Source organism: Anarhichas minor, unplaced genomic scaffold (genome assembly GCF_050575085.1).
Source record: "Anarhichas minor isolate MPS153535 unplaced genomic scaffold, ASM5057508v1 ptg000002l, whole genome shotgun sequence".
Taxonomy (NCBI): domain Eukaryota; kingdom Metazoa; phylum Chordata; class Actinopteri; order Perciformes; family Anarhichadidae; genus Anarhichas; species Anarhichas minor.
The window spans coordinates 9,829,769-9,852,770 of NW_027466448.1; the positions used below are offsets into that span (position 1 = coordinate 9,829,769).

General features: G+C 38.7%; 2 protein-coding genes across 2 annotated transcripts; one reads left to right on the forward strand and one right to left on the reverse strand.

Annotated features, from left to right (window-relative positions):
* Positions 1 to 3,078: 3,078 nt before the first annotated feature.
* On the reverse strand, positions 3,079 to 12,999 carry LOC142947944 (programmed cell death 1 ligand 1-like). The gene is made up of 10 exons (XM_076089816.1): positions 10,986 to 12,999; positions 9,958 to 10,018; positions 9,522 to 9,778; positions 9,287 to 9,383; positions 8,754 to 9,020; positions 7,101 to 7,211; positions 5,632 to 5,700; positions 4,827 to 4,877; positions 4,338 to 4,461; positions 3,079 to 3,747 (listed from the first exon to the last, which is right to left on the reverse strand). The coding sequence occupies exons 1-10, from the start codon at positions 11,001 to 11,003 to the stop codon at positions 3,279 to 3,281; spliced, it is 1,524 nt and encodes a 507-aa protein (XP_075945931.1). The 5' UTR covers positions 11,004 to 12,999; the 3' UTR covers positions 3,079 to 3,278.
* A 1,328-nt stretch (positions 13,000 to 14,327) lies between these two features.
* On the forward strand, positions 14,328 to 22,720 carry plgrkt (plasminogen receptor, C-terminal lysine transmembrane protein). Its single transcript, XM_076089849.1, has 5 exons — positions 14,328 to 14,484; positions 14,753 to 14,854; positions 20,168 to 20,298; positions 20,923 to 21,032; positions 21,489 to 22,720. Exons 2-5 carry the CDS (start codon positions 14,774 to 14,776, stop codon positions 21,614 to 21,616), a joined length of 450 nt encoding a protein of 149 aa, XP_075945964.1. The 5' UTR covers positions 14,328 to 14,484; positions 14,753 to 14,773; the 3' UTR covers positions 21,617 to 22,720.
* The last annotated feature ends 282 nt before the right edge of the window (positions 22,721 to 23,002 follow it).

A 23,002-nucleotide genomic window follows, 5' to 3' on the forward strand; every position in this document is an offset into this window, starting at 1 on the left:
TATTGAATAATTGTTTCCCGATGCTCTCTTCTTCCCGAGAATATTAATTACCAAATGATGAAACCGCCGCTTTGGTCTGGGAGGTTGACGTTGAAGGAGGAAATGGGGGCCTTGTATGTCGGAGACCGTCCTTTTTGATGGGGTTGACTCTCATTTTGAGTGTGTGGTGTGTGGTGCGTGTGTGTGTGTGTGTGTGTGTGTGTGTGTGTGGTGCTGCTGGGAGGTAGGAGTGGGTGATGGGGTATAGAAATAGCTATGTCGGGGTGTTGAGTTTCAGGGGGAAGCATTTTTCTCAGATTGAATAGATGATGAGAATATCTTGGACAGCTGGACGAAGCAGTTTTTTTTGGGGCACAGAACAGTTAATTGATACATTTGTCTCTGCCTGAAGGAGAATGATCTTTAAGTGGAAACAAAAGAGTATGAAAAGAAAAGCGTTGAAAGCTTCACTCAAATGTTCATGTGCTGCTACGGTATGTGTCGGCCATGCAGGACACTCCTGTAAAAGAGTTAGATATATTCAGACAAGCACACACATAACAACTTAACCTGACTGAGAGCTAACAATGTTGGATATATACGATAGGATAAGAAAAAATAAAATAGACATTGAAATAAATTATAATAAGATATTAAATCCTAGACGGTGAAATAGAAGAAAAGATACCAAAGAGAGACACAGTTGCCTCTAAAGAACCTTCCCTTTTATCAAATACCAGCTTTTTGTTTGTTTTGTGTCTAAATTATTTTCTCTGTGACCCTTAAATTCAATAAAAAAAAACGTAATTTTATGGATTCATAATCCGCTGAGATCAGACACCTTGTTCAGCTCTCACTCTGGGGCTGCGTGGAAAGGAGGATGGCACCATCTAGTGAAACTATGATGCAGGCAGGGAGGGAAACTACACCACTCTTTGTTGTTGCAATGGAAGAAATATAGTGCTTAAATATATTAAGTAAGAATAATAACAAAATATATACTAACTACTCATTAATGATTTCATCACAGGACATTTAAACCTGTTAAATGCAAAAATTCTGTTTTAAAATGTAAAAGTTTGTTTGCCTATTGAAAGTGAGACTAATAAAACAAGCTTGAAGCAATACTTCACCCAAAATTAATCTTTTTAACAGCAAACACGCCCCTACAATATACGTATAAAGTGGCTGTTTTCTCATTGACAGAGAACAGCAGCTGTCATTAATTCAATTTGTGAGTGAGGATAAACTAACTAAAATGTAAACTTCTGGAGATGCTTGCCAAACCACATCATAAACCACTTCTCTTCCATCTATCAGGATATTCCAAACTGTCTTCATTTCCAAAATATATCACCACATTTGGTATTTCCCATGATTCTGATTTCTTACTGTAATCCTCAAATCTGCAGAATGTACAGTACCAAGAGGTTGTGCCTGAATTAACTAAGCCCGATAGCATTTGTGATAATGTTGAAATAGCTGTGATTATGGTGCAATATAATGACAAATGTGTTTGTGATTTAGGATGACAATGTATTGATTTAAGCCAAGAGAGAACCTGTTATGAAACATAATAGGGCAGTAACTTCCAGTCAAAACATTACACTGGAATATAAAATAGGCTATTTTATCCGATTACTCTTTTATGAGACAGTTTCTGTTCCTCTTTATGTAAACAACTGACAAAGTCTTCCCAGAGTATCTGTTCATCTAATTTCCGCCAGTTCACGTCAATAAACACGAAGGTCAGACGATGTATTCATCACAGCTGTGATTGCAGAATAAAGGATATATTGCAAATGTCAGGGTAAACAAAACAATGCACAAGCAGTTTCTGCAGCGCTCGAGTATTAGTAGGAGGAAGTTGTCCATAAATAACCAAACGGCAACAGCTGCTGGAGGCAAATCCTCCACTTTTGAAAACAAAGCACTGAAACATGATCATGTGTATATTTGTGGGTTGTTTTCTTTTCAGGTGTAATAATTATTTATAGAGAAGAATACATCACAACACCCCTACATATCAATACTTTATATTAATTTTCTAATCACGAGTATGCTCAGTTTCATGACCTGAGACTTCTCTTCCTCTTTGCAGGGGAATCTCACTGTTGTTGTTTTTTTAAGGACTTTTTTCTACATACGGTAAATAATGATATTTACAGTAAATAATGATATTTACAGAAGTTCAGTGGCCACGCAATGAATGTAAGTCCAATACTCAATCTCCTTTTAGCTCAGTATTTGGTCTCCACCAACTCCTACAGGAATGATGATCATAGAAACTGAGATGCTCGGTACAGAGCTGAAAGGAATTGCAGAATTGGATTCATCACCACGAGCAAAACCTTTCATCATTTGACCCAGTGCTGTTCTTGAAATATAGATTAGTGCAGCCCAGTTACTGGTTTTCTGATTTAACCTGAGTTCGTAATGTTTTGATGAGTGATAGAAAGAACAACATGCTGATCACTGCTGACTGCACTCAAAAAACACACAGTCAGGCGTTCAGTAAAGGTTCCTCACTAAACAGATACCTGAAAGCTGACATTGCAGTTATTGGAGAGAACCAGTGCAATGGAATAAGCGTGGGTGAAAACTGAGTCAAACATAATACCACAGCAAAACATACCGGAATCAAATCAGGATTTACTCGTTACTTTTGTGACATAAGGTAAGATGCTCCAGTTACTGGAGAATGGACAGACAGAAATGAAAGAAAAAGTGTTTGTAATCGAATATTACTGGAATCAGCAAGCTGTCTTGCCAGGAACACCCATAAAGTCACTTCCCTTTTTACTAGTGGCGCACAGAAAATGTTCCTGCTTTGCTTGCAAACTATAGCAAATTACCCTAATAAAGACCTGTCCTTTTCTCGTGGACTGACACAGAACAAAACAGAAACGACTGCAATCATTAGTTAAGTATTTGAAGTATCAGATCGGAAACAGAGAGTATGATGGTGTGGCTGAAACCACTTTCAGGAGTTTCATGAAAAGCACAAACAAAACTAAGGTGGATTACCGATTGTGCCGTGAAGTTTCTCCTGTAGGGGTAAATGATGTATTCGCTTAACAAAAAAAAACTTTAAAAGAATTGGTACATGGAATATTTTTAATCAAATTGACTTGCAGGGCTGCCCTGTAAAGAATGCAATAGTAGTATTTACAGCACATATTGAAATCAACACATTTCGCAGCATATCTGGGTTTATACAAAATCTAACCACACATGTTTGTTTAACATGTAAAAAGTGCTTAATGTCTTTGTTAGTCACAACCATGTGTGACCATATATCATACTGTTTGGAGCTGCAGCACCCTCTCTGTCTCAACCGTGTCCTTGAGTGTGGGGCAGTGTCCCGGGCAGGCCGTGACCAACACCCTGCATCCTCCTTTTTCCCTTAGAAACTTCCTCAAGGACTCATCGAAAAATTGGTTCCCTTCTCTATACGCATCCAACAGCAGCAGAGCCTCCCCGGACCTGGTTAACACCGTCCTCAGCTCATCCTCCGTGGATATCTTTTCCGCGAGAGAAAGTATTTCCTGAAAGAGGTCACCCTTCACTTTGCTGCCGTCGACATAGAAGAGAAGTGGAAGGGTGCTGAGATCGAGGAGGTTAGAGAGGGCATGTGTGGACCCCTCAGTCCAACAAGAGACCAGGATGTGGGCTACGGTTGTCTTCCCGCTTCCTGGGGGTCCCTCAAGGAAAAGTGTCTCTCCTGCTTCTGGGAGTAAAGCTTGAAGATTCACAGGCTGGCCCTCACTGAAAAAACAAGCAGGATTGAGATTATAAGCTACACAAACCCAAACAAATAGTGAAGCAGCTGAGTTAACTGGATTTTTCCACATACAAAGTTTCAGTTCTTAAGGCCCAGTCACATTTACGATGACATTTTACAAAATCCATTCATTTCAATCTGTGGATTTGCTCAAATAACAGCACAAATATGTTGGTACTGATGCCTCCATATGATCAACAAAGGTAAACGAGACCATTAGCGAGAACATTGGCTATTTCTATATTTTTATTCTAAATGCTTTTCATCGGTGCCACCGGGTCAGATTCCTGTGCAAAATCAGCTCAGACTACAGCGGGGCCTCCAGCAGCAACCAGCCCACCACTTTTCTAAAGGGACTCGGGTGTTCGGAAACACTACTGGGACCCCCAAAATCAACACAAATGACAGCTAACGAACAGATAAGCATGATAACTAACAGTTAGCAAGCTAGCTAGCGTCATTGATCAAAGAGAATAGGGGGTAGTTCAAACTTAATGGTTTTGGATTTTTACTGGAAATGCGATCATAAAAGTCGTGCAACCTTATTAAGTGGAAATTTGTGTTTATGACTCACTTGTTTCGCAGCCTGTGAGGCAGCTCCTCCCCAACAAAAGCATTCCAGTGATGTCTCACCTCTGGGCTGAAGAAGTCACAATAATGGGCTCTCAGAAACACCCCCAGATTGTCCTCCATGGAAACTGCAGACAATAAAAAACAGACCTGATCGTGATGACATCCGCATCATTTCATGAAATGGAAGAAATAGTGTGAAAAAGTGCTTTAGATGTTTTCTTTGCATGCTGTTATATACGCTGATATTTTTACAGTAAATTGTTTTACAGTAAATGTTTACATGAATGTAGTTCAGTAGGATAATCACAGACAACTGGAAGAAGTTGTCTCACTGAATTTGTCTTCTTAACTTGACCCTGAACTTTGCTGCTTGTTATGTGGTTATGAACTGAATATTGTATATAATGATATTGTGACTGTCAAAAATAATTTCATACATCAACTGAAAAAAACAGAAACAATGTAAACTATAGTTGTTGGAGTCACTTACCTTCATTAAACACGCTTATCTCTTCCTCATTGTCTTCATCTATTTCGAGGCCTGATGGAAAGAAACAAGCTTTTGTCAGAACAACAACATGGAGGAGAGTGACATTGATAGAAGTAATCAATCAGTGTCAATAATTAGTCAGTAATTCAACCGTGGCTACGGTGACTCTACGAGGCTACAAAAAGTGTGGTAGTGTAAATCCACTCACATACATCCCAATGCAAAATTAAAAGTTTACGTTGTAATGTACAACTTCTAAGAAGACATGCAGTGAATTGAGTTTTAGCTCTTCTTGTGAAAGCACAGTTCATGTCTGCTTGCTGGCTTGTTAAGATTTCCACACTGGTCACAAGCAGCACAGCATTTATGGGGCATTAGAAGGCTTTTAAACTTTAAAAGCCCTGCTAAAAACGTATCCCTGGCGATAAGTTTTACGTTACTTTGCAGTAAATTTTGTGTCCCCTCTCATCCATAAAAGAAGGCCGAGCTGTATTATTTAAGGTATTAAAATATGTATTGGCTACAGCCGTCGGTTGTGACCACAGCGTAAGTGGGCGCAGCCTCTGTATCATTGCAGCCAGTGTTGAGCTAACTCGGCTAGTTAACTTATTTATTCTGTGGCTGTGACTGCTGCTGTCAACATGGCTGCTACTTTGGTTGTTCTGATTACAAGCCTGTAACACGTTCTTTATTGTGTGTTACATTAATTACATGAATGGTTGTGTGTGTGTGTGTGTGTGTGTGTGTGTGTGTGTGTGTGTGTGTGTGTGTGTGAAGTGAATTGTTCAGCACTGTTTAGACTCACAGACAACAGCAGAAGCAGACTTGCCTCGACCATCGACCAAAAGGTTCCTGGTACTATTAGCGTTGGAGCCTGTAGAAAAAAAGAAGAAAAAAACAGTTAGTGTGTTGGTACTGCATGTGTGTACTGTATGTATTTAAGTATGAAGAGATGGACGGGTGGAAGTTTGTTTGGCACTGTATACAAATAGTTTTATTCATGCAGCTTAGTAAAATGATGTTAACATAAGTCAGGACAGTCTTTGTTTCAAAGGCATCAACTTAGCTTTCTAAATGTTTGAGCGGTGATACATATTGGTTTGTATGATATTATAATGTGTTGGATTTGAATTTGTTTTATGCATACCTTTTTATTTATGCTATTGCATTTTTCTCAATTTCATACAGTATTTTCTCTTGTAAACCTTCAATTTATTATGTACTTTATATGCTCTTGTACGTACATTAATTGTTTTACCTACACACTTGTAACTAAGACTTTAATGGTGTCCATGACCTATTTTGAAATTGTGACCTGATAGCATCTTAATAATACCATCTGTATGGTTCCGGACCTGTAGATAAAGTAACACTTATCATGTTCACACATTATATTATATATTATATTATATTATATGGAGAAATGTCTAATAAGTCGACTATTGAAATGATGTAGGTGTTTCTTTTTGGGGGATTGTAAAAACAACAAATGGGCTGTACTGAAAAACTACCCATGCATTAACAAATATTCCCCTGTCACACAATCACGACCTGGGTGTTTCCAAAGTGACACGTGGTCCAAAATGCTTAGTCATGCTTACATGAAAACATGCAAGGCGAGTCACATGCTGGTAAAAATTTCCTCGTAGCCAAATGGCAAACATTAAGGTGATAAATCTAACATCTAAAATGTATATTCAAATACTTCCTCATTTCAGTGGCAAAAATAACTTGACTCAACATGGGAGCCTGCGTTGTCTTTTCAGTTGTAATGAAACAGTTGTTCCTCTGCCTGTTTTACAAAATCTAAAAGTAAACACAGCGAGGCTGCAAAGGCTTTGACACAGGAAGGACACAGGAAGGACACACTTTGGACGCTGACGAATGGATTCTTCACGACTGTAAGTCGTTTGAGGTTCACGTTGGACAATAAAGTTATGTTCAAAGGTTATTTTTTTAAATTGGGTGTAAAGCAAAAAACAATCTTGTATTGTTGCCATTTGTCACTTTGTCCCTTTAATATTTCACTATAGCTGTACGTTGAGTTGTGATGCATTGGCATGCCTGGTGTGCATTGTCTCATATGCCAGCGTCAAACACACATTTCCATTTGATGTTTATTGGACCTCAGAGTATTATAATTTGGATATTTTGTCTCCAATCTACACCTGCCTTCTATGTATTGTGTGTGCTGTGGTTGTTGTAAACGACCCACCCTGAATCTGTCGGGCAGCTGTAATGTGCTGTACACATAAGAATTGAGTGACTGGTTACCTTTTCGTCGTCTGTACATGAGCACTGCAATGATGATCACAATCAGTATCACTCCTGTGCTGAACACAACGATGAGAGCATCATTTTTCACTTGAAGAACAGGAATTTCATCTGTGAAAGGAGAGAAGAAGATTTGGTGTTAAAATTGTCAGCAAAACTTTTAGCAATGACAGGGCCAGGTCATGTGTTGGCATTTAGTGAGTTATACCCGTGCTTTTAATATGTTTGACCAATATGGAAATAACCAAGTATATCAAATACCAAGCCATTGCAAACTTCCTCTTACTGGTTAGGGACTAAAACAAATGCAACACTTAAACTGACTCATGCTTGTGTACTTGTTTTTTTTGATGAGCTCTGCTACTTTTTTCTTTTTGCTGTTTAATTTACAGGCTGTTTCCCTTTATTTAGCATTAAAATAACCTGATACTTTCAAAAGTACTTTATCTAAAAGAGCAAAATCATCCGTTGCAAGCATACTGTGTAAGCAGAAACATGAGCAGCCTTCAACAAACGCACACAGAGAAGCCACACATTTCCACACATGACAACATCTCATGTAATAGAACTCCTACACACTGCTGAATCAAAGCTCAAACCTCAACACCTCCTACAGCTTCACCGAAAACCAGTGTTGTTACTCTGGAAACCCGTGAGCGAGAGCTGAAAGGCTCATATATCTCCTCTTTGTTATAGCATAGTAATCACATTTGGTGTGGGTTGGCAGCAGATACATTCCCATCAAAAAAGATAATGTGAACATAACAGGAAACAGCAGTAGAGTGATAAGTGTGCAAATTATTATTATGTTTCCTGTTAGCGCGGCTGTCATGAGGGGAAACCAAAGTCAAAATAGTGGGAGGAACACAGTCAGTGGTGGAAGAGGTACTCAGTGCTAAGTAAAAGTAGCAGTACCACAGTGTAGCAATACTGTGTTACAAGTAAAGGTACTGCATTCAAAATGTTACTTAAGTAAAAGTACAAGCAAGTGTGCCAAAAGTAAAAGAATACTAGAACAATTATGCAGAATGGCCCATTTCAGAAGAATGTTTATGATATTATTGGATGATAGCTATTGGATGATAGTTGTTCTGTGTAAACAACACCTGGTGGGGCTGATTTCAACTGATTACTGAGTAGTTTCCAGTATATCTATAATAATCTATAATCATTTTTTGGTTGATTATATTTTGTATTAATTGTCTGAATCTGCAAAGTAACTACGAAAGTTATCAAATAAATGTAGTAGAATAAAAAGTACAATATTTCCCTCTGTCATGTAGTCGAGTACAAGCACAAAGTAGCATTAGATGAAAATATTCAAGTAAAGTACATTTGTACTTAAGTACAGTACTTGAGTAAATGTATTTAGTAGCATTCCGCCACTGGACACAGTCATACTATTATCTGTTTGCTTGCTTCTTATTTAATTATTTTGTCTTTTTGTATTTTTTTTGGGCAGCAGACAAGAGCTGACAATACACGAGGAGGGAGAGATGGAATAAAGTTCACTGGCCTTGCTTGACCTGGAGATGTTGCAATGAAATGGTCAACACATAAAAAAAAAAACCCTGTGTGCTTGAATATTCTCTCTGGGGAAATATTTTAAGTCCTGTCGTGGAAGAAAGTCTTGAAGGGAATAAAAATGGATACCTGGAATGTGAAATGTTGCAGAGTTGCCATCTTGTGTAAAGAAACACGTGTAGTTGTTTTTGTCTGGTGATTTGACTCGTATCTGACTGGTGACTGTGAAGAGCTGGTCTGCAGTTGATACAGCAGTGGTATTGGGATTGAGTCTTTCCAGGTGGCCGTCCTGCCACGTAACAGAGGACTCGGGGTACCCCCGAGACTGGCAGGTTAGCAGCATCTCATCCTCCTCCGCAGCCTTCTGAATGCGTTTAGTCACTGTGCTATAAGGTGCTAGGGGAGAAATATGTAATTACTACAAAATAATACTATGATAAAATCTTATGATTATGTTACAAGTGATAAGGGGAAGATCCAAAAGCATTCTTTACCAAATTGAGTAATAATGGTCTTAGTTTCACTTTTATTCTGAGGTATGGTGTGACTGCCCAGAAATGACCACATGCTGTGGCCAATGAGTAAGAGCATTACCAGAACAATGTTTCTGTCGAAAAACCTAAAAAGTTACACTGTTGCGCTTTCACAGACTCGGTACTCACCTACAACGGACAAAGTTATTGCTTTATAATCAGCTCCTTCTGCTGTCTGTACCAAACACTGGTAGGTCCCAGAGTCATTGATCCTGAGCCTCGAGATCTGTTAGGTGACAGAAGAAGAACATTGAGTCCTTAGATGTCCTTGTGGCCATATTACACGTTATGCCCTCATAAACTAGAGGTTTAACTAAAACAAAATCTGTTAAATTAAGGAGATAACCTCACTGCAAGTACTGACCTGTAACCTGGCCCAGCCTTCCTGCAGCTCCTCAGTGAGAAGCCTCACTCTACCCTGATAGTCCTGGGACCCCAAGTGCTCCTCCCAGTTATCCATACGGTACACTTCCCGAACCGAGGTGAGGTGGGTCCAGTGCCAGGTCACTTTCAGGTCAGCACGAGGATTTGAGAATTTAGGCTGAAACCTGCAGCCCATCACAACATCTCCTCCAAATGTTGACTCGTACGTGGTTCGCTCTGCCACAACAGTGAACAACACTGCAGGAAAATAAAAGAAATTCATGTCAGGATTAATGTCAATTTGCTAAACAGCCCTGAACCAATAATCAACATTAAATAAAACTCACTAGATACAATGTGTGTCCTTATTTATTCATTAATGTCTCCACTGCTGGACACTTTATACTACATACCTGAAAGAGGTTTTTACTACGCACCTGACAGAGATGGCTGAAACATGACTTGCAAAACTACAATTAGGGCCCAGTCCATTGAGACCTATAAGGAAGAAACAAAAGTGAAGATGTACTGATGTTAAAATCTTTTGGTCATGTTACTCAGAAACATGAGTCATTTTACTGGAGAAGGCCAGATATGAATTCCAAAGCCACAACTAGTTTGAACTAGTTTACTTCTTTAAAGTTTGACAAACAACATAACAGACACAGCAAAATATACATCACATGTTGATGAGCAATACATGTTAATCCTAATATCAGCATGACTCAGCTAATTACTTCCTTAGTCTTGATAAAGAATAGCATCAAGGATGCTGTTGGCTGACACTGGAAATGTGTCAACACTCACGCACACACACATAGACACACACACACACACACACACATAACTGTTTTTCTCTTTGTCAAGAAAATTTATCTGGCAATGTTACCAAATCCTGTTTCAGTGTCATGTCAAGTCATGTCATGTCAAATGACAACTGTAGTTCTGAAGAACAGTTATGACTGAATTTGGGTGAGCTGTCAATGATGATTAAACTATGCCAGCTGTTTGGTTCACTATGCATCATTTACGTTATTAGGTTACGCACTTAGTACACTTGTTACAAAAAGCCTGTGGTGAACATATTTACTGTAATTAATATAAATGTATTGGCCTCCAGGCTACAGAGCTATTTCAAACACAACACAAATGTATATTTATGAAAACAAACAGATAGATGTTAATTATAAAAATAATTACTCGATAGATAATTAAGTCATTATAGAAAATAATAGTAATATAATAATAATAATAATAATAACAATAATAATAATAATAATAACAATAATAATGATAATAATAATAATAATAAAAACAATAATATTGATCATAATGCTAATAGCAACAAAAATGAACATAATAATAATCATGATTAGTAGTAGTAGTAATAGCAGTAGTAGCGGTATATTATTATAATTATTATTTAGGTTGAAAAGTTGTTTATCAGTCAATGATATATTCTTACCTGCAGCTCTTTTTTCATCCGGTGCTTCCTTCTTCCTTCAACTCAGACTGATGTGCCGTGGTTAGTGCTGTGAGTTTTAAGAGTCCACGTGGGGAATGCCGACCCAAACACGCCCACAAAATAATAGCGACCCAAATATCTATAATTAAATTATCCTGACCTACATAAACCTCTGCTAAATGAGTTTACGTTGTGGGCTCAAGCTTGTTGACAATAACACTTGGTATCACCTGGTCCCCATATTGTAATTAACGCGGAAAGAAAGCACACTGTAAACACCATTGCATTTCCCAAAATCACAAACAAACGAATAGCTTAGTGTAACATTACCCAATGTTAGAACTAGTTCAAGGAAAGTGCGTTAACGTACACGGAAATAGACCACTGCAGTTACTGGAAGGGAAAGGAGCAGCAGACTTCTTATCTGGCTTATCCTAAAATAAAATCATAAAACAGCTCTAATCTTACGCTAAACTCGCAGCCGTTATCGGCAGAGGTGTGTGTTTTTGTTGCGCCTCAACGCAAGAATATATATAGCAACTTTATGTTTTCGACGTTTATAAATGAAATTAAGCGGAATTCGTCAGTCAGACAGGATGTATCTGGAACCGGTAGCGGTGTTTTTCCCTCTTTGTTTCTGTCTCTGTGTGATTTTTTTTTTTTTTTATTGGTCTCTGTATCATCAGTTTCCTCTCACGGTTCCCTATGACGTATAGTATGACGTGACTTACAGTCCAGCAATAGTTAATTCCGCTGAACAGTTGCCAGTCAGTGTTATTGTTGTCAGTGGTGTGAGTCTGAACATGTATTGCAACTGTTAAAACTTTGGTAAAACATATGTGGTAGTATTTAGATACTATACTTTAGTAAACTGTTGCCTGTCCACGTAATGTCAACATGATACAAGTAAAAGTTCAGCATTTAAAAATGGACTTAAAATTACAATGTAATATCTTAAAAATGTACTAAAAGTATCACAAAGAAAAAATACTTATTATGCAGCAGAACGTGCCACCTGTCAGAATTACATTATTAAATATTATATTACTGGCTTACCATTATGTTGTAGGCCTATTTGATTGAGGTGGAGAAAATTGCAATTGCTTTATAGACTGGCTTTAGTCAGTTTAATCTGTACAGATGCACCATATTTTATAAACTCACCATATGTTCTATATAGTATAAAGTATAAAGTATTAATTTGCCCCTGGAATGTAACGTAGAAGAAGTATAAAGTGGTAGAATATGGAGATACACAAGTAAAATACAAGTTCCACAAAATTGGACACAGAACTTGAGTAAATATACTTAGTTTCTTTCCACCACTGATGATATCACACTACTAATTTTCAGCCAGTGTTGATTTGCAGATGCTTCCGACAACAAAGTGATACATGTTCACACAAGTCAACATGCGTCATTTGGGAAAGCTGATTTGAATGGACGTTTTTTTTTTGGCATACATCACTAAGATACCAGCCAGGTGGAATTCCCATATGAGGCGACATGCATCCAAAACCGTCTCCCACTATGTCTGGCAGAGGTGGCACTGTCCCATCTAGAGTACAATATTACTGTACATTTTGTGGGCTTTCCATCAGTTTGCCAACTAGCTCCCACATGTACATGTTGGCACACGCTTTATATTTTGTACAAGGAAATACGTTATCTGATCGTATCAATGTTTTTGTCACTAAGACTTTATTTTTTGCCACCGTTTCCTCCATTTTGGAGACCCCTGGGGCTTTACAACCTAGGTAACAAAGTGAAATGTAAAAAGACACCACTGACAGCGTGACTAATTTATTTTGAGGTTGATTGTGAACCTAAAGAGGTGGAACACCAAGTGTTACTTGTCCAGGAAGATGAAAGTTGGCCAGGAGTTCCTGTTGTCATGCATTGATGAAAAAAGATAGCGTGGCTTGACCTGGTTCACTGAGGCATGCAGAACAAAACAAAAAGCAGCACAAAGTTATTGTAGTATCCTCTCACCTTCTAAGGGCCCCTGTTGTGCAAAGTCCACCCTTTCATCCATTAACTTATCGTGTGCTGTGCTGGATCCTATTGGTCATTACAAAATGTGTTATCTTAGATAACACATTTTACACTTTTTTCTATCTATCTATCTATCTAAACTATATGGCCTATTATACATACGTACTAAACATTATTCAATTTAGAGTAACGTAAGTTACTTTAAAGTAGGGGAAAATGTATTATTTTAATGATGACCGTGTGGTAAAAACTTATTTATTATTTACTCTAAATACATTACAAGCCACTGAGTGTAAAATAATTAATTTTTGACTTTGACACACAAACACCAACAGAGGGAGCCATTTTCATTCAACTGCAGCTACCCTGGGACCATGGACTGTAGACAAACGCTATACTTCTCTAGCACTGTGTGTAGACTCGTCTGTATATTTCTAGACCCAGATTTTCCACTTACTCAGAGCAGAAGCTGTTAATAAATTGGTTGGAATGAATTCCTTTGAATCTCGAATGGGATTTGTCCCTGATGAAAAATCACCATTATATTCCTTTGCTTTATAGTGAGTTTACAATGACTTATTTTGGTGGTACACAGTCATTGTAATGCCTCTATCATATTAGATTTGACATTTGGAAATCATCATTCTTGTTTGTTTGTTTTTAATTAAACAATTGCACATGTACAATTTCACAAATTGTCAGTAAGAAACGGCAAAATACAGACATTTAAACTAACCAAGGGTAAAACCGCAGAGAATAAAAAATAGAAAAATAGGAAAAACCTAAATAAATAATGTAAAGAGAAAAAGGGGACACTAAAGGCACAAACTCTGATTGTGTAATTACAAACATGTATCACAGGCAATGCATGCCATTACTGTTCTTATGGTCTTCTTGTTTGTACAGCATTTCAGGGGTTTTAAATACATTTCAAACTCTTTGTAAAAAAACACAAGAAATGGGTCTTTGGCTTGTGAACATTATGAATATAGAATTTGGTAAAAATAATCTATACATTTATGATATACGCTCTTTCTTCAAATGTTCTGTCATAGTTAAAGAATCCAAACATTACATCTTCATAGAATAATGAAAAATCTTTGCACAAAACATCGCTAATACATTTTTTTAGACATTTTCCCATAACTTTTACGAGTACTGACATTGCCAAAAAAAAGATGAGGCACAGTTTCAGCTTGAGCTGTGCAAAAGGTACAATGTACATCTAAATCTTTCTTACATTTCTTAAGAGCATGCTTTGCAGGGTAAAACATATGTTATCATTCTTGTTTAGGATTGGTGGGAATATTGGTGTTTTATTTTGAAAGTTTGACCGGAAGTACAGTATTTATTTATATCGCTGATGGCATTTGGCTGACAGGAAGTTTGCTGTGTTCACGCTCTGTTTTCATTGAGGCGTGCCCTTGAAAACCCCGTCAGACCTGCTTTTGTGACGAGTGTCATTACTTTAATTAGCCTGCCGCTTTCAAAATACACTAGCTAGGTATGTAAAGCTTTCATTTCCCGCTAACTAAGCTACCCTTCAAAGTTAAAACCGAGGGTGCAGCATGGGCAGCTGTGTTGTGTATAATGTAGCACATATCGTTAGCCAATTGAACTCACAGAAAGTAACGTTAAACGTCGTTTGCTAACGTTGCGTAGCGCTAGCACCAGATGTCAGACGGTGTTAGCATGAAGTTACTAGTCTCGAGCAGGTAAAGTCATTGACAGCGCCACTAAACGCTTAACGTTAATTGTGTCGTTCCCCGTAGGTCGACGGTGACGGCGCCGCCATGGGGTTTCTCCTGTCTAAATCCATGGATGCAAACTTTAAAAAGCAGCAAGAATTCATGCTCCACAATGCGCGGCTGCAGGTGAGTGAAGGTGCACCTATTCACATGGTATTAAACAACAACAACATGGTTAAGAAGATGCAGTTTGCCATGCGCACGTGGTTTACTTGACGCACCTGCAACCACGTGACAGGAACATGGAGACACGTGTTCTGTTTGATCTACTGTAGCTTGGATTGTACCTCATTTGTATATCTCCCCCAGCTGCAGACCCACAAGGCCCCCCAGAAGCCTCATCATGCTCACTGTGTGGCAAATTGATAAATTATGATTTTGAGGACGAGGGGAATTTGCAACACACAGCTAAAGCATGATATCAACTGACACAATAAGGACCTTTTATATTGGGTCAAAACAGTGTCAAAATCTAGCTTTAAGATTTAAATTCCATTGACGCTGCACATATATTGTGCATATATTTTTGATATAGTTACTAAACAGCAAACGTGAAACCCTAAATAATATCTATCTGTCTTTCTTTCCTTGCATCACACAGTGTCAAAGCCAGGGATACACGCTTCAGTTAGAATCTCAGCATTTTTTAATTTAGCCCACATGTTTTATTGCGCTCATTGTTTCATTTCAAACAAAGGATTGTTTATTTTCTTCTTCTTTTTGGGGCCAATCTGTGGTGATTTATTCGTGCCTGTGAGCTGCCGAGCAGCAGCAGCAGGTGGGATGTGTGGCCGTCATAACAACCAATGACATTATCCAACTCACACCCAACAGGTTTGTTGCGTAGCGGATGACTGTTATTATTATTCAGTGATGACAACGGTTTGGAAATTGAGTTTCAGAGAGCCGTTTGGGTTGTGACGATGACTCACGGGTAAATATTAAATACATGATGTCTAAGCATTGTGTCATTGACTTAACTTACTATAGATAGTTGCCTATTTATAATTCACACTCTGCTTTACTTTTGAATACAAATTAACAAGACATTTAAACATTTTTCTGTGATTTTGATTAATTCATAAGCTTTCATAATTTGGCAGAACAAAAACAGTCAAACTAAAATCTTCCGTGTCTCTAATGGTCAAATTTGATGTTACCGTCTGTAATCAGGACATTTAATCTTTCCATCACCCAGCTGAATGAATACGGTTGACCCTGGCAATTTCAGAATATCTGCGAAGCAAGATGTGCATTAAGATGTCAAAGATGATTGCTTTCCAGTGTTTTCAAGTCTCATCATTCGAAGCCAATTGTTCCTTTCTACGAGTCAAAGTCTTTGGGCTTTGTGTTTGAATCACAGTGTCTATCCTAAACCTCACTTGAACATTTAGTGGCCGTGAGTGTTTGTGTGACGCATATAATGAAGGATAAATGGCAGCTGCATGATGGCGTCTGACGTTTTCGATCATTTCGTATTTAATAGGTGTCTTGGCTGCTAATGATAGGGTTGTGCTTTACATTCACAGTCACGGGTCTTGAGTGGGTTTGAGTGTGAAACAGGTGGGAGGTATACGGCCTCCCTACGAGGTTTTTGATTTGTTTTGTTTCACTGGTGTTTGACCCCCCGCAATCCTCACGTTATAGATAATGCAAACACTATGAACAAAAATGTTGCTTGTTTAAACAAAAAATGATATACTTTACAGAGAGTAAGAAGAAGTAGAACACAGGTTAATTCAAATACATTAAGGCTAATCGGGTGAAGGTAACTATAAAAACGCAATAAAATAAACAGAATAAAACTGGTGAAAATAGTGAAATTACCAATTTTCGCACTTTTTGTATGGAAGTCGTCACTGCAATTACATCCTGGAGTTTTAAATTTGGTTTTGGAGGACAGCTGAAAGCCCACGATAGTCAACACTGAGGCTTCTGTCATCAAGTGCCTTAGTAGGTAATTAATAATAATCATAATACCTGGAGCCAGAGTAAAGGTGCTGTATCAGAAGTGCTACGATCTGAATTCTTCTGTCCTCCTGGCTGCTTTGTCTCAGCCAGCTAAGAAGTTTACCAAAAAAAAAGAGCTTTTGGCCGATTGTGCATGCTTTGTGTAAACAGCGGTGGCCAATTGAATTAGGTTTCACTTTTGTTTACATGTTCACAGATGTATTGATAAAGTATCGGCTTTTTACTCTCAAATATTTTACTGCACGTACAGTAACGAGCGTAGTTGCCGTCAACTTGAGTATCCTTCACTTCACCTGGTTCACCTCTGCACAGCGGCCTCTAAAACATAGTTATGAATAGTGTATTCCACTGCAGCATATTAATCTCCCTAAATGTTCCTTTAAACATGGTAGCCATAATATGTCTGTGTGTGTGTCTGTTGTGTATTTCTTACTTTCTGTCTCTATTTTCCTGTTACATCTACTTCTTCCAGTATGTAGACTGTGTGGATCACATTGCAGGTTATTGTCCTGCTCTGTGAATGCTTCTACTGCAGCCTTTTAGAAAATGTCAGTGAGCTTCCACGCTTACGTTTCAGCTCTGCTCTCACCTCGTCACCTTTCAGAGTGAACTCATCGTGGCTCATTTCTTTCTTTCACTTTTTCCATCAGCGCTCTTTCCGGTCACTGTCTCCTCCACTGCTTTTCCAAGCTTGCCTTCAAATCTACAGTCTTGGTCGTCCTATTTTTAAATTATTGATAAATGAAGTGTTTTATAGAGAAACATGTTTATACGTCATTTTGGTATCGCTACCAAAGCAATTGGAAACTTTCAAGTCTTACCCAATTTCCACTCATTGTGGAAAGAAAGCACGAATTGTCTTTGAAAACCTCGATGATCTATAATTACTGTCATATAGCGGCCGGTGCGTTCACATCTGTGAGGTTTGGAAGTGGATTTACTGGCCGTGTGTGTGTTCGTGGTGTGGAGGAGTTTGTTCCTGTTGGTGACTGTGAGTGTGGGGAAGTAGCAGATGCAGCAATGGAGGAGGACGGGCTGCTGGTTGGTGGGGTGCAACAGAAAGGACGTTGAGTTTCCGGATGGCGGAGAGCTTGTTTATGATTGGGAGTGTTCACCAAAGATGCGTTAAATGACCGGCAGCATTCCAGTTTAAATGTCGGCGTGCATGCTGAGGCTGTGGAGGTTGTAGTCTCGCTTCACATGCATTCGTCTGGGCCGTTTGAGAGAGTCGGCATTGTTTATTATTCATATTTCAGAGACTAAAAGATGAGTCAAAATATATAAATAGGCAGATTAATAGATAATGAAGGTAATTGTTAGTTGCAGCTCTAATAACAGCATTGTATTCACAAGCAAATTTCTGATGAGGGAAGTCATTTTTGCAGTCATTGCACTTTAATGCATCATGTGACAAGCTACGGATCATGAGGTGTTTGCTTGTGTTTATTAAGCAGATTTACTCTGATTACATCTCCACTAAGACCATTTCCGTCTCTTTCCAACTCCTTTTTTTTAATCTCCGTTAGAATATTCTACACCTCTTTAAAATAAACGTACAAGCAGGAGACTAAAGCGAGAAAAGGATTTTCAAGAAGTAGGTAGTTTCCAGATAGTTCTGATATCCAGTAGCTCTTGTTTACTTCCTGTTTTGTGGCCCAGATGAGAGTAACGATGACTTTACGAGAGGCGAAGTCTTTTCAAGCACGTCGCGAGGCAGCCTTCATTACACATCACTGTAGTTTCCCAATTGTACTGACGGACTACTCCAGCCAGAGTTTCAGACACGCTCACCCTGTTTGGAGCCTCCTTCTTCCTGGTGAAGGCAGCACTAGTCAGCTCGGTGATGGTAATCGTCCCCAAAGGGTTTTCCAAATTTCATGACGATCAAAAATATTCAAATGTACATCCCAACTTCTCGGGAGTACACAGCAGTGCATACCTGTGTTTTCCGCTTATGATGGCTGCTTCACTATATGAATAATTGATTGTAACTATACTGAAATGTTACAAGGGATGACATTGAATGTTAGCCACCTTTTATGAAATACAGTGTGAAAGAGTTAATCTGGGCTCAGTAGACATTCGGTAAAACCAAAGTTGTGTCAGTTCTGCTCTACAACCAGTTTCATGAAAACACACCACTGTCATTATATCTCCATATATTGTATGTTTAGTGCTTTCTGAGTGGTGTTTGACTAAAATGCCTTCGCTGTTCACAAATGTTGATTAAACTCTCCACAATCAGTGTCACAACATGCTTCACAAACATGTTCAATAAGATGTAAGAGTCGTGTGCGCTTCATTAATGGAAGTGGCTCTTTCTAGTGTTTTTACCTGCCGGTGACGTCTCGGCCCCGGTGATTACAGCCGAACCCTCCTGAGCGACAGCCGAGCGCCTGGCGGAGTTGTGACATTTAGGACATGCATGAACTGAATGAGCTGCATGAACTGCAACACGGCGAGGCTGTAATTCTAAGTCTTAACTTTAAGCCTTTCCTTTTCCTTGACTAGTATTAGTCAACCTACTTCACACGGTCACAGCAGGAAAAGGAATTCGGTCATGTATTCTCCAACAAAGGTGTTTGATTAGTGCTGCTATTACAGTTTCTGTTATTAGATTCGGCCTTTGAATTAACACGGCAGTATAAAATGTTGCAAACTGGGCAAAGCGTTGTCATTCCAGAGGATATGTTAAACCATTATTGTAGATATATGAATTATATTTGTCGTATAACACAACATCTCATGCTTACTGTCCGGCCCTGAGGGAGTGTTGGCTGATCAGTCGTACCCTTATTTATCCTGCTCGACAACTTGAAACGCATTTACATAAAACGTGATTAAAATAACTCTTGACTCGTTCATTCAGAGGCTCCCGCACCTTATAGCCGAGCTTGAAAATGGCTCATCCTCCTCTGTTACCTACATGTATGGTAATCAAAATGTTGCTTTTCTGACATGTTGTAATTTAAGTCATCCACTCATAGAGGGTCTTCTTAACCTTTGCATCTTCAGTGAGCTAATGTCACGCTCCTTAAGTGGAAATAAAAGCTCGTCTTTGAAACATTTGCTGGTTTTAAGGGATGAAGGCTTTTGAAATGATGTCCTTCAGTCAGCTCAATAGTTATTGTAATGCAGGAAACATGTAGATGTAGATGTGAGTGAACGTCAAACAGGAAACAACAAAATAATAATCGGACTGAGGTTCACCAGCATGGACACAGTGTTTCTGACTCTGTCTTTGTCCCTCTGACGGCCTGTCTGTCTCACTGCTTTGATATCCGGGGTTATTCTTTCAGAGACACACACACAACTTAAACTAAAATGTTATCCGTTAAATGTGCCGCCGTGGCAGCTCACCAGGTAGAGCATTGTATCAGTTACTCGCTGCGTTGCCTCGAAATCTTGAAGTAACATGTTTTCTGTCCTTTCTCCTGTGTGTGTGTGTGTGTGTGTGTGTGTGTGTAGATGGAGCGTCAGATCCTGATGCAGAACCAGATGAGGGAGAGACAGATGGCTATGCAGGTCGCCTGGTCCAGAGAATTTCTCAATTACTTTGGGGCTTTCTACGCAGTGACTACAGTTGGGCTCACCTTAGGGTGAGTTCACTACACGACTGCTCATAGAGATCAGCTCAAAGGTGTTTGGCTTAAAGTCAACATTCACCCAGAGGTGATCTCTTGTTTCTAACACGCACAAACAAAGACCCAGTAATAATAATAACTGGACCTCATAATGGACCGTGAGAGAACAACCTGCACCAGCGTGTGTGACAGCTGTACGTCTTCCTCAGTATTAAAGTCATCGCAGTCTCGTAGCCTTTACTGGTGCAGCTCCATGTAGGACGTTCGTCACATAAAGTTTAACTGTGCAGCTCTTACAGTCTTGCTAAAAATCACAAGCCTCCTATAGTTGGCGCTACGGCTACATGACAAATCATTCATGCGTGGTTGTAGGTCTAATTCACGTGACATTTTCCACAATTTATCCTTCTATATTCCCAGGATTTCGGTTATACAAACATTTTAAAATGTCAACATAATGGCCCTCTGTGTTACTGTGTATTGTAATGAAAATATCGGATTCAATTTTCTGAAATTAAAAATAATTGTGTAGCCAAAATGTAAGTATGCATTCTCTGAGTGCTTTTATTTCTCCTTTCATCACATCGTTACAGTGGGAGATACTGAGTTGATCTTTTTTTCTTTGTCATTTTTCTTCAGTGCCCTTAAAAGAAAGAAACCATTCCTATTGGCTCCCGTCGTCCCTCTCAGCTTTATATTGGCCTACCAGATGGACAGCGCCTACGGGACACTTATTTATCGCCTAAGAGGTAGGACTACGTCGTTATTATTATTATTATTATTATTATCGTCACTTCCACACACAAGCAAAGTCGTGTCGGTTATCTTTTACTTTTCAAGATCTACTTTCCACAATTACCAATGTTTATTAAACAATAATGCCTTTAAGGTTATCTATGTCTATACCTCTTTTGCCCAAATCTTTTTGGGGGTACCAACAAAATTTACAACAGCTATAATATATATATATATATTTAACCTCATCTCCAATCCTTAATGTTTCTCTGCCATTAGTGCTCACTTGGAAGGCGGAAACCTAATAACTACTGTTAATTAGCTGACGCATAATAAATGAACTGGCTTATTTAAAAGGAGAACATGACACAACTGCTGCAGCGTGGAGGACAACAATAGTTGTTTTCACAGACGCACATTTGCCACAATATCCCACACTGTGTTTTTCCCCCCCCCCGTTGTACCTTCAGGGGAGGCTGAGAGTATTATGACGTCTGAACATGGCCGTCTGGACCTTCCTCACGGGACTCCAACTTTCGATAGCATAGAGAAAGCCCGCCGCGCTCGAAGCAGCCTCGCCTCCTTCTTGGAGAAATGACGTGTTGGTTATCTGAGACAAAATCCCAAAAGTCCAGTCGATGCATTCACCCTTCCTGCTTTTGCTGAAGAAAAACTGCCAACTGTCTTTTTGACATTATTGAGTCTATGGTTTGCACTAATTCTTTATCATGGACCTTGAGTCAAATAAGCCTCAATATTAATGAATGTAAAAATGATTAATTTGTGGTGGTTGTTATTTGAGGTGCGTAAGTGGCCAAACACGTATACTTAAGCCAAACAAATTGCTTAAGTTAGTAATATACTGTCAGCACTGTAGTATAGCATTGAATAGACCTGTAACATGAATATTCGCATCATTACATACAACCATTGTAATGTCATTCACGCAAGATTATTGTATACTGACTCAAAATGAATGCTGTCTTCCAAATCCAGAATATATATTCTACTTGTATACAGTATGCTATGGTGTGTAAATGCTTTTTAATATTAATGGATTTCCAATATTTCAGCTGTGCTTTTTGTAACTTTTCCAGTTTGAACTCACCACATACTAAAAAGCAGCTTAGCATCGGTATGCAATATGGAATTGGGACACTGCGTTCATCTCAACAGATTGTGTTCGCTTGTTAACCGTGTTGTTAATTAAAGCTGCATTAAGCGACGTTGACCACTAGAGGGCAGAATGACTTTAAAACGCTGTCACAGTAACATCACCTCTACAAAGTCTGAGGTTGTTTTAGTAAACAAAAAACAACTTGACAATCTCTGTGTGTAGGAATGCAATATTCATGTTTTTTTTAGCTCTAGTTCAGCTCACAAACATGTACAGAGTGATCAAAATGTTAATATAAGAGATATTCAACACTGCAGACATTTGTCATGACAGCAGAAGATTGTTATTGCTCCAAACTGTGTCACTAAAACTTTTGGTCATTGTTTCTGAAAGAGTTCATTTGCCACAGTCCAATATGAGTGCTGAGGAGCTTTATCGCAAAGCTGAAGTATTGCTGCACCTTTTTATTATCCAAGTTGTATTCAGCGGATGTAAAATATTACACGGTGCTGATATTTATGCATTGTTTATTTATCATAATGGAAGCTATATTTGAAAATCCAATAAAAATAAATATTGCCAATACTTTCTCTTCTACGACCATATTTTGTGACAAGCCACTAACTTGTAGAAAACACCTAACTTTGCTTTTAGATCGATATCATATAAAAGCCTAAAGTACTTAAAGTCTTAATTTCTTCCCCAGTGACGTGCACAAGACGTCATACATGCCTTCACATTTTTTGTCTCAAAATCATAATTGAAACTAGTGTATGAGTAATGTGCACACTTCACAATGAAATATTCCCCTAATATTATTACAATAAAGAAATAACTGCATGTACGTCATTGTCATCCATCTAAAAG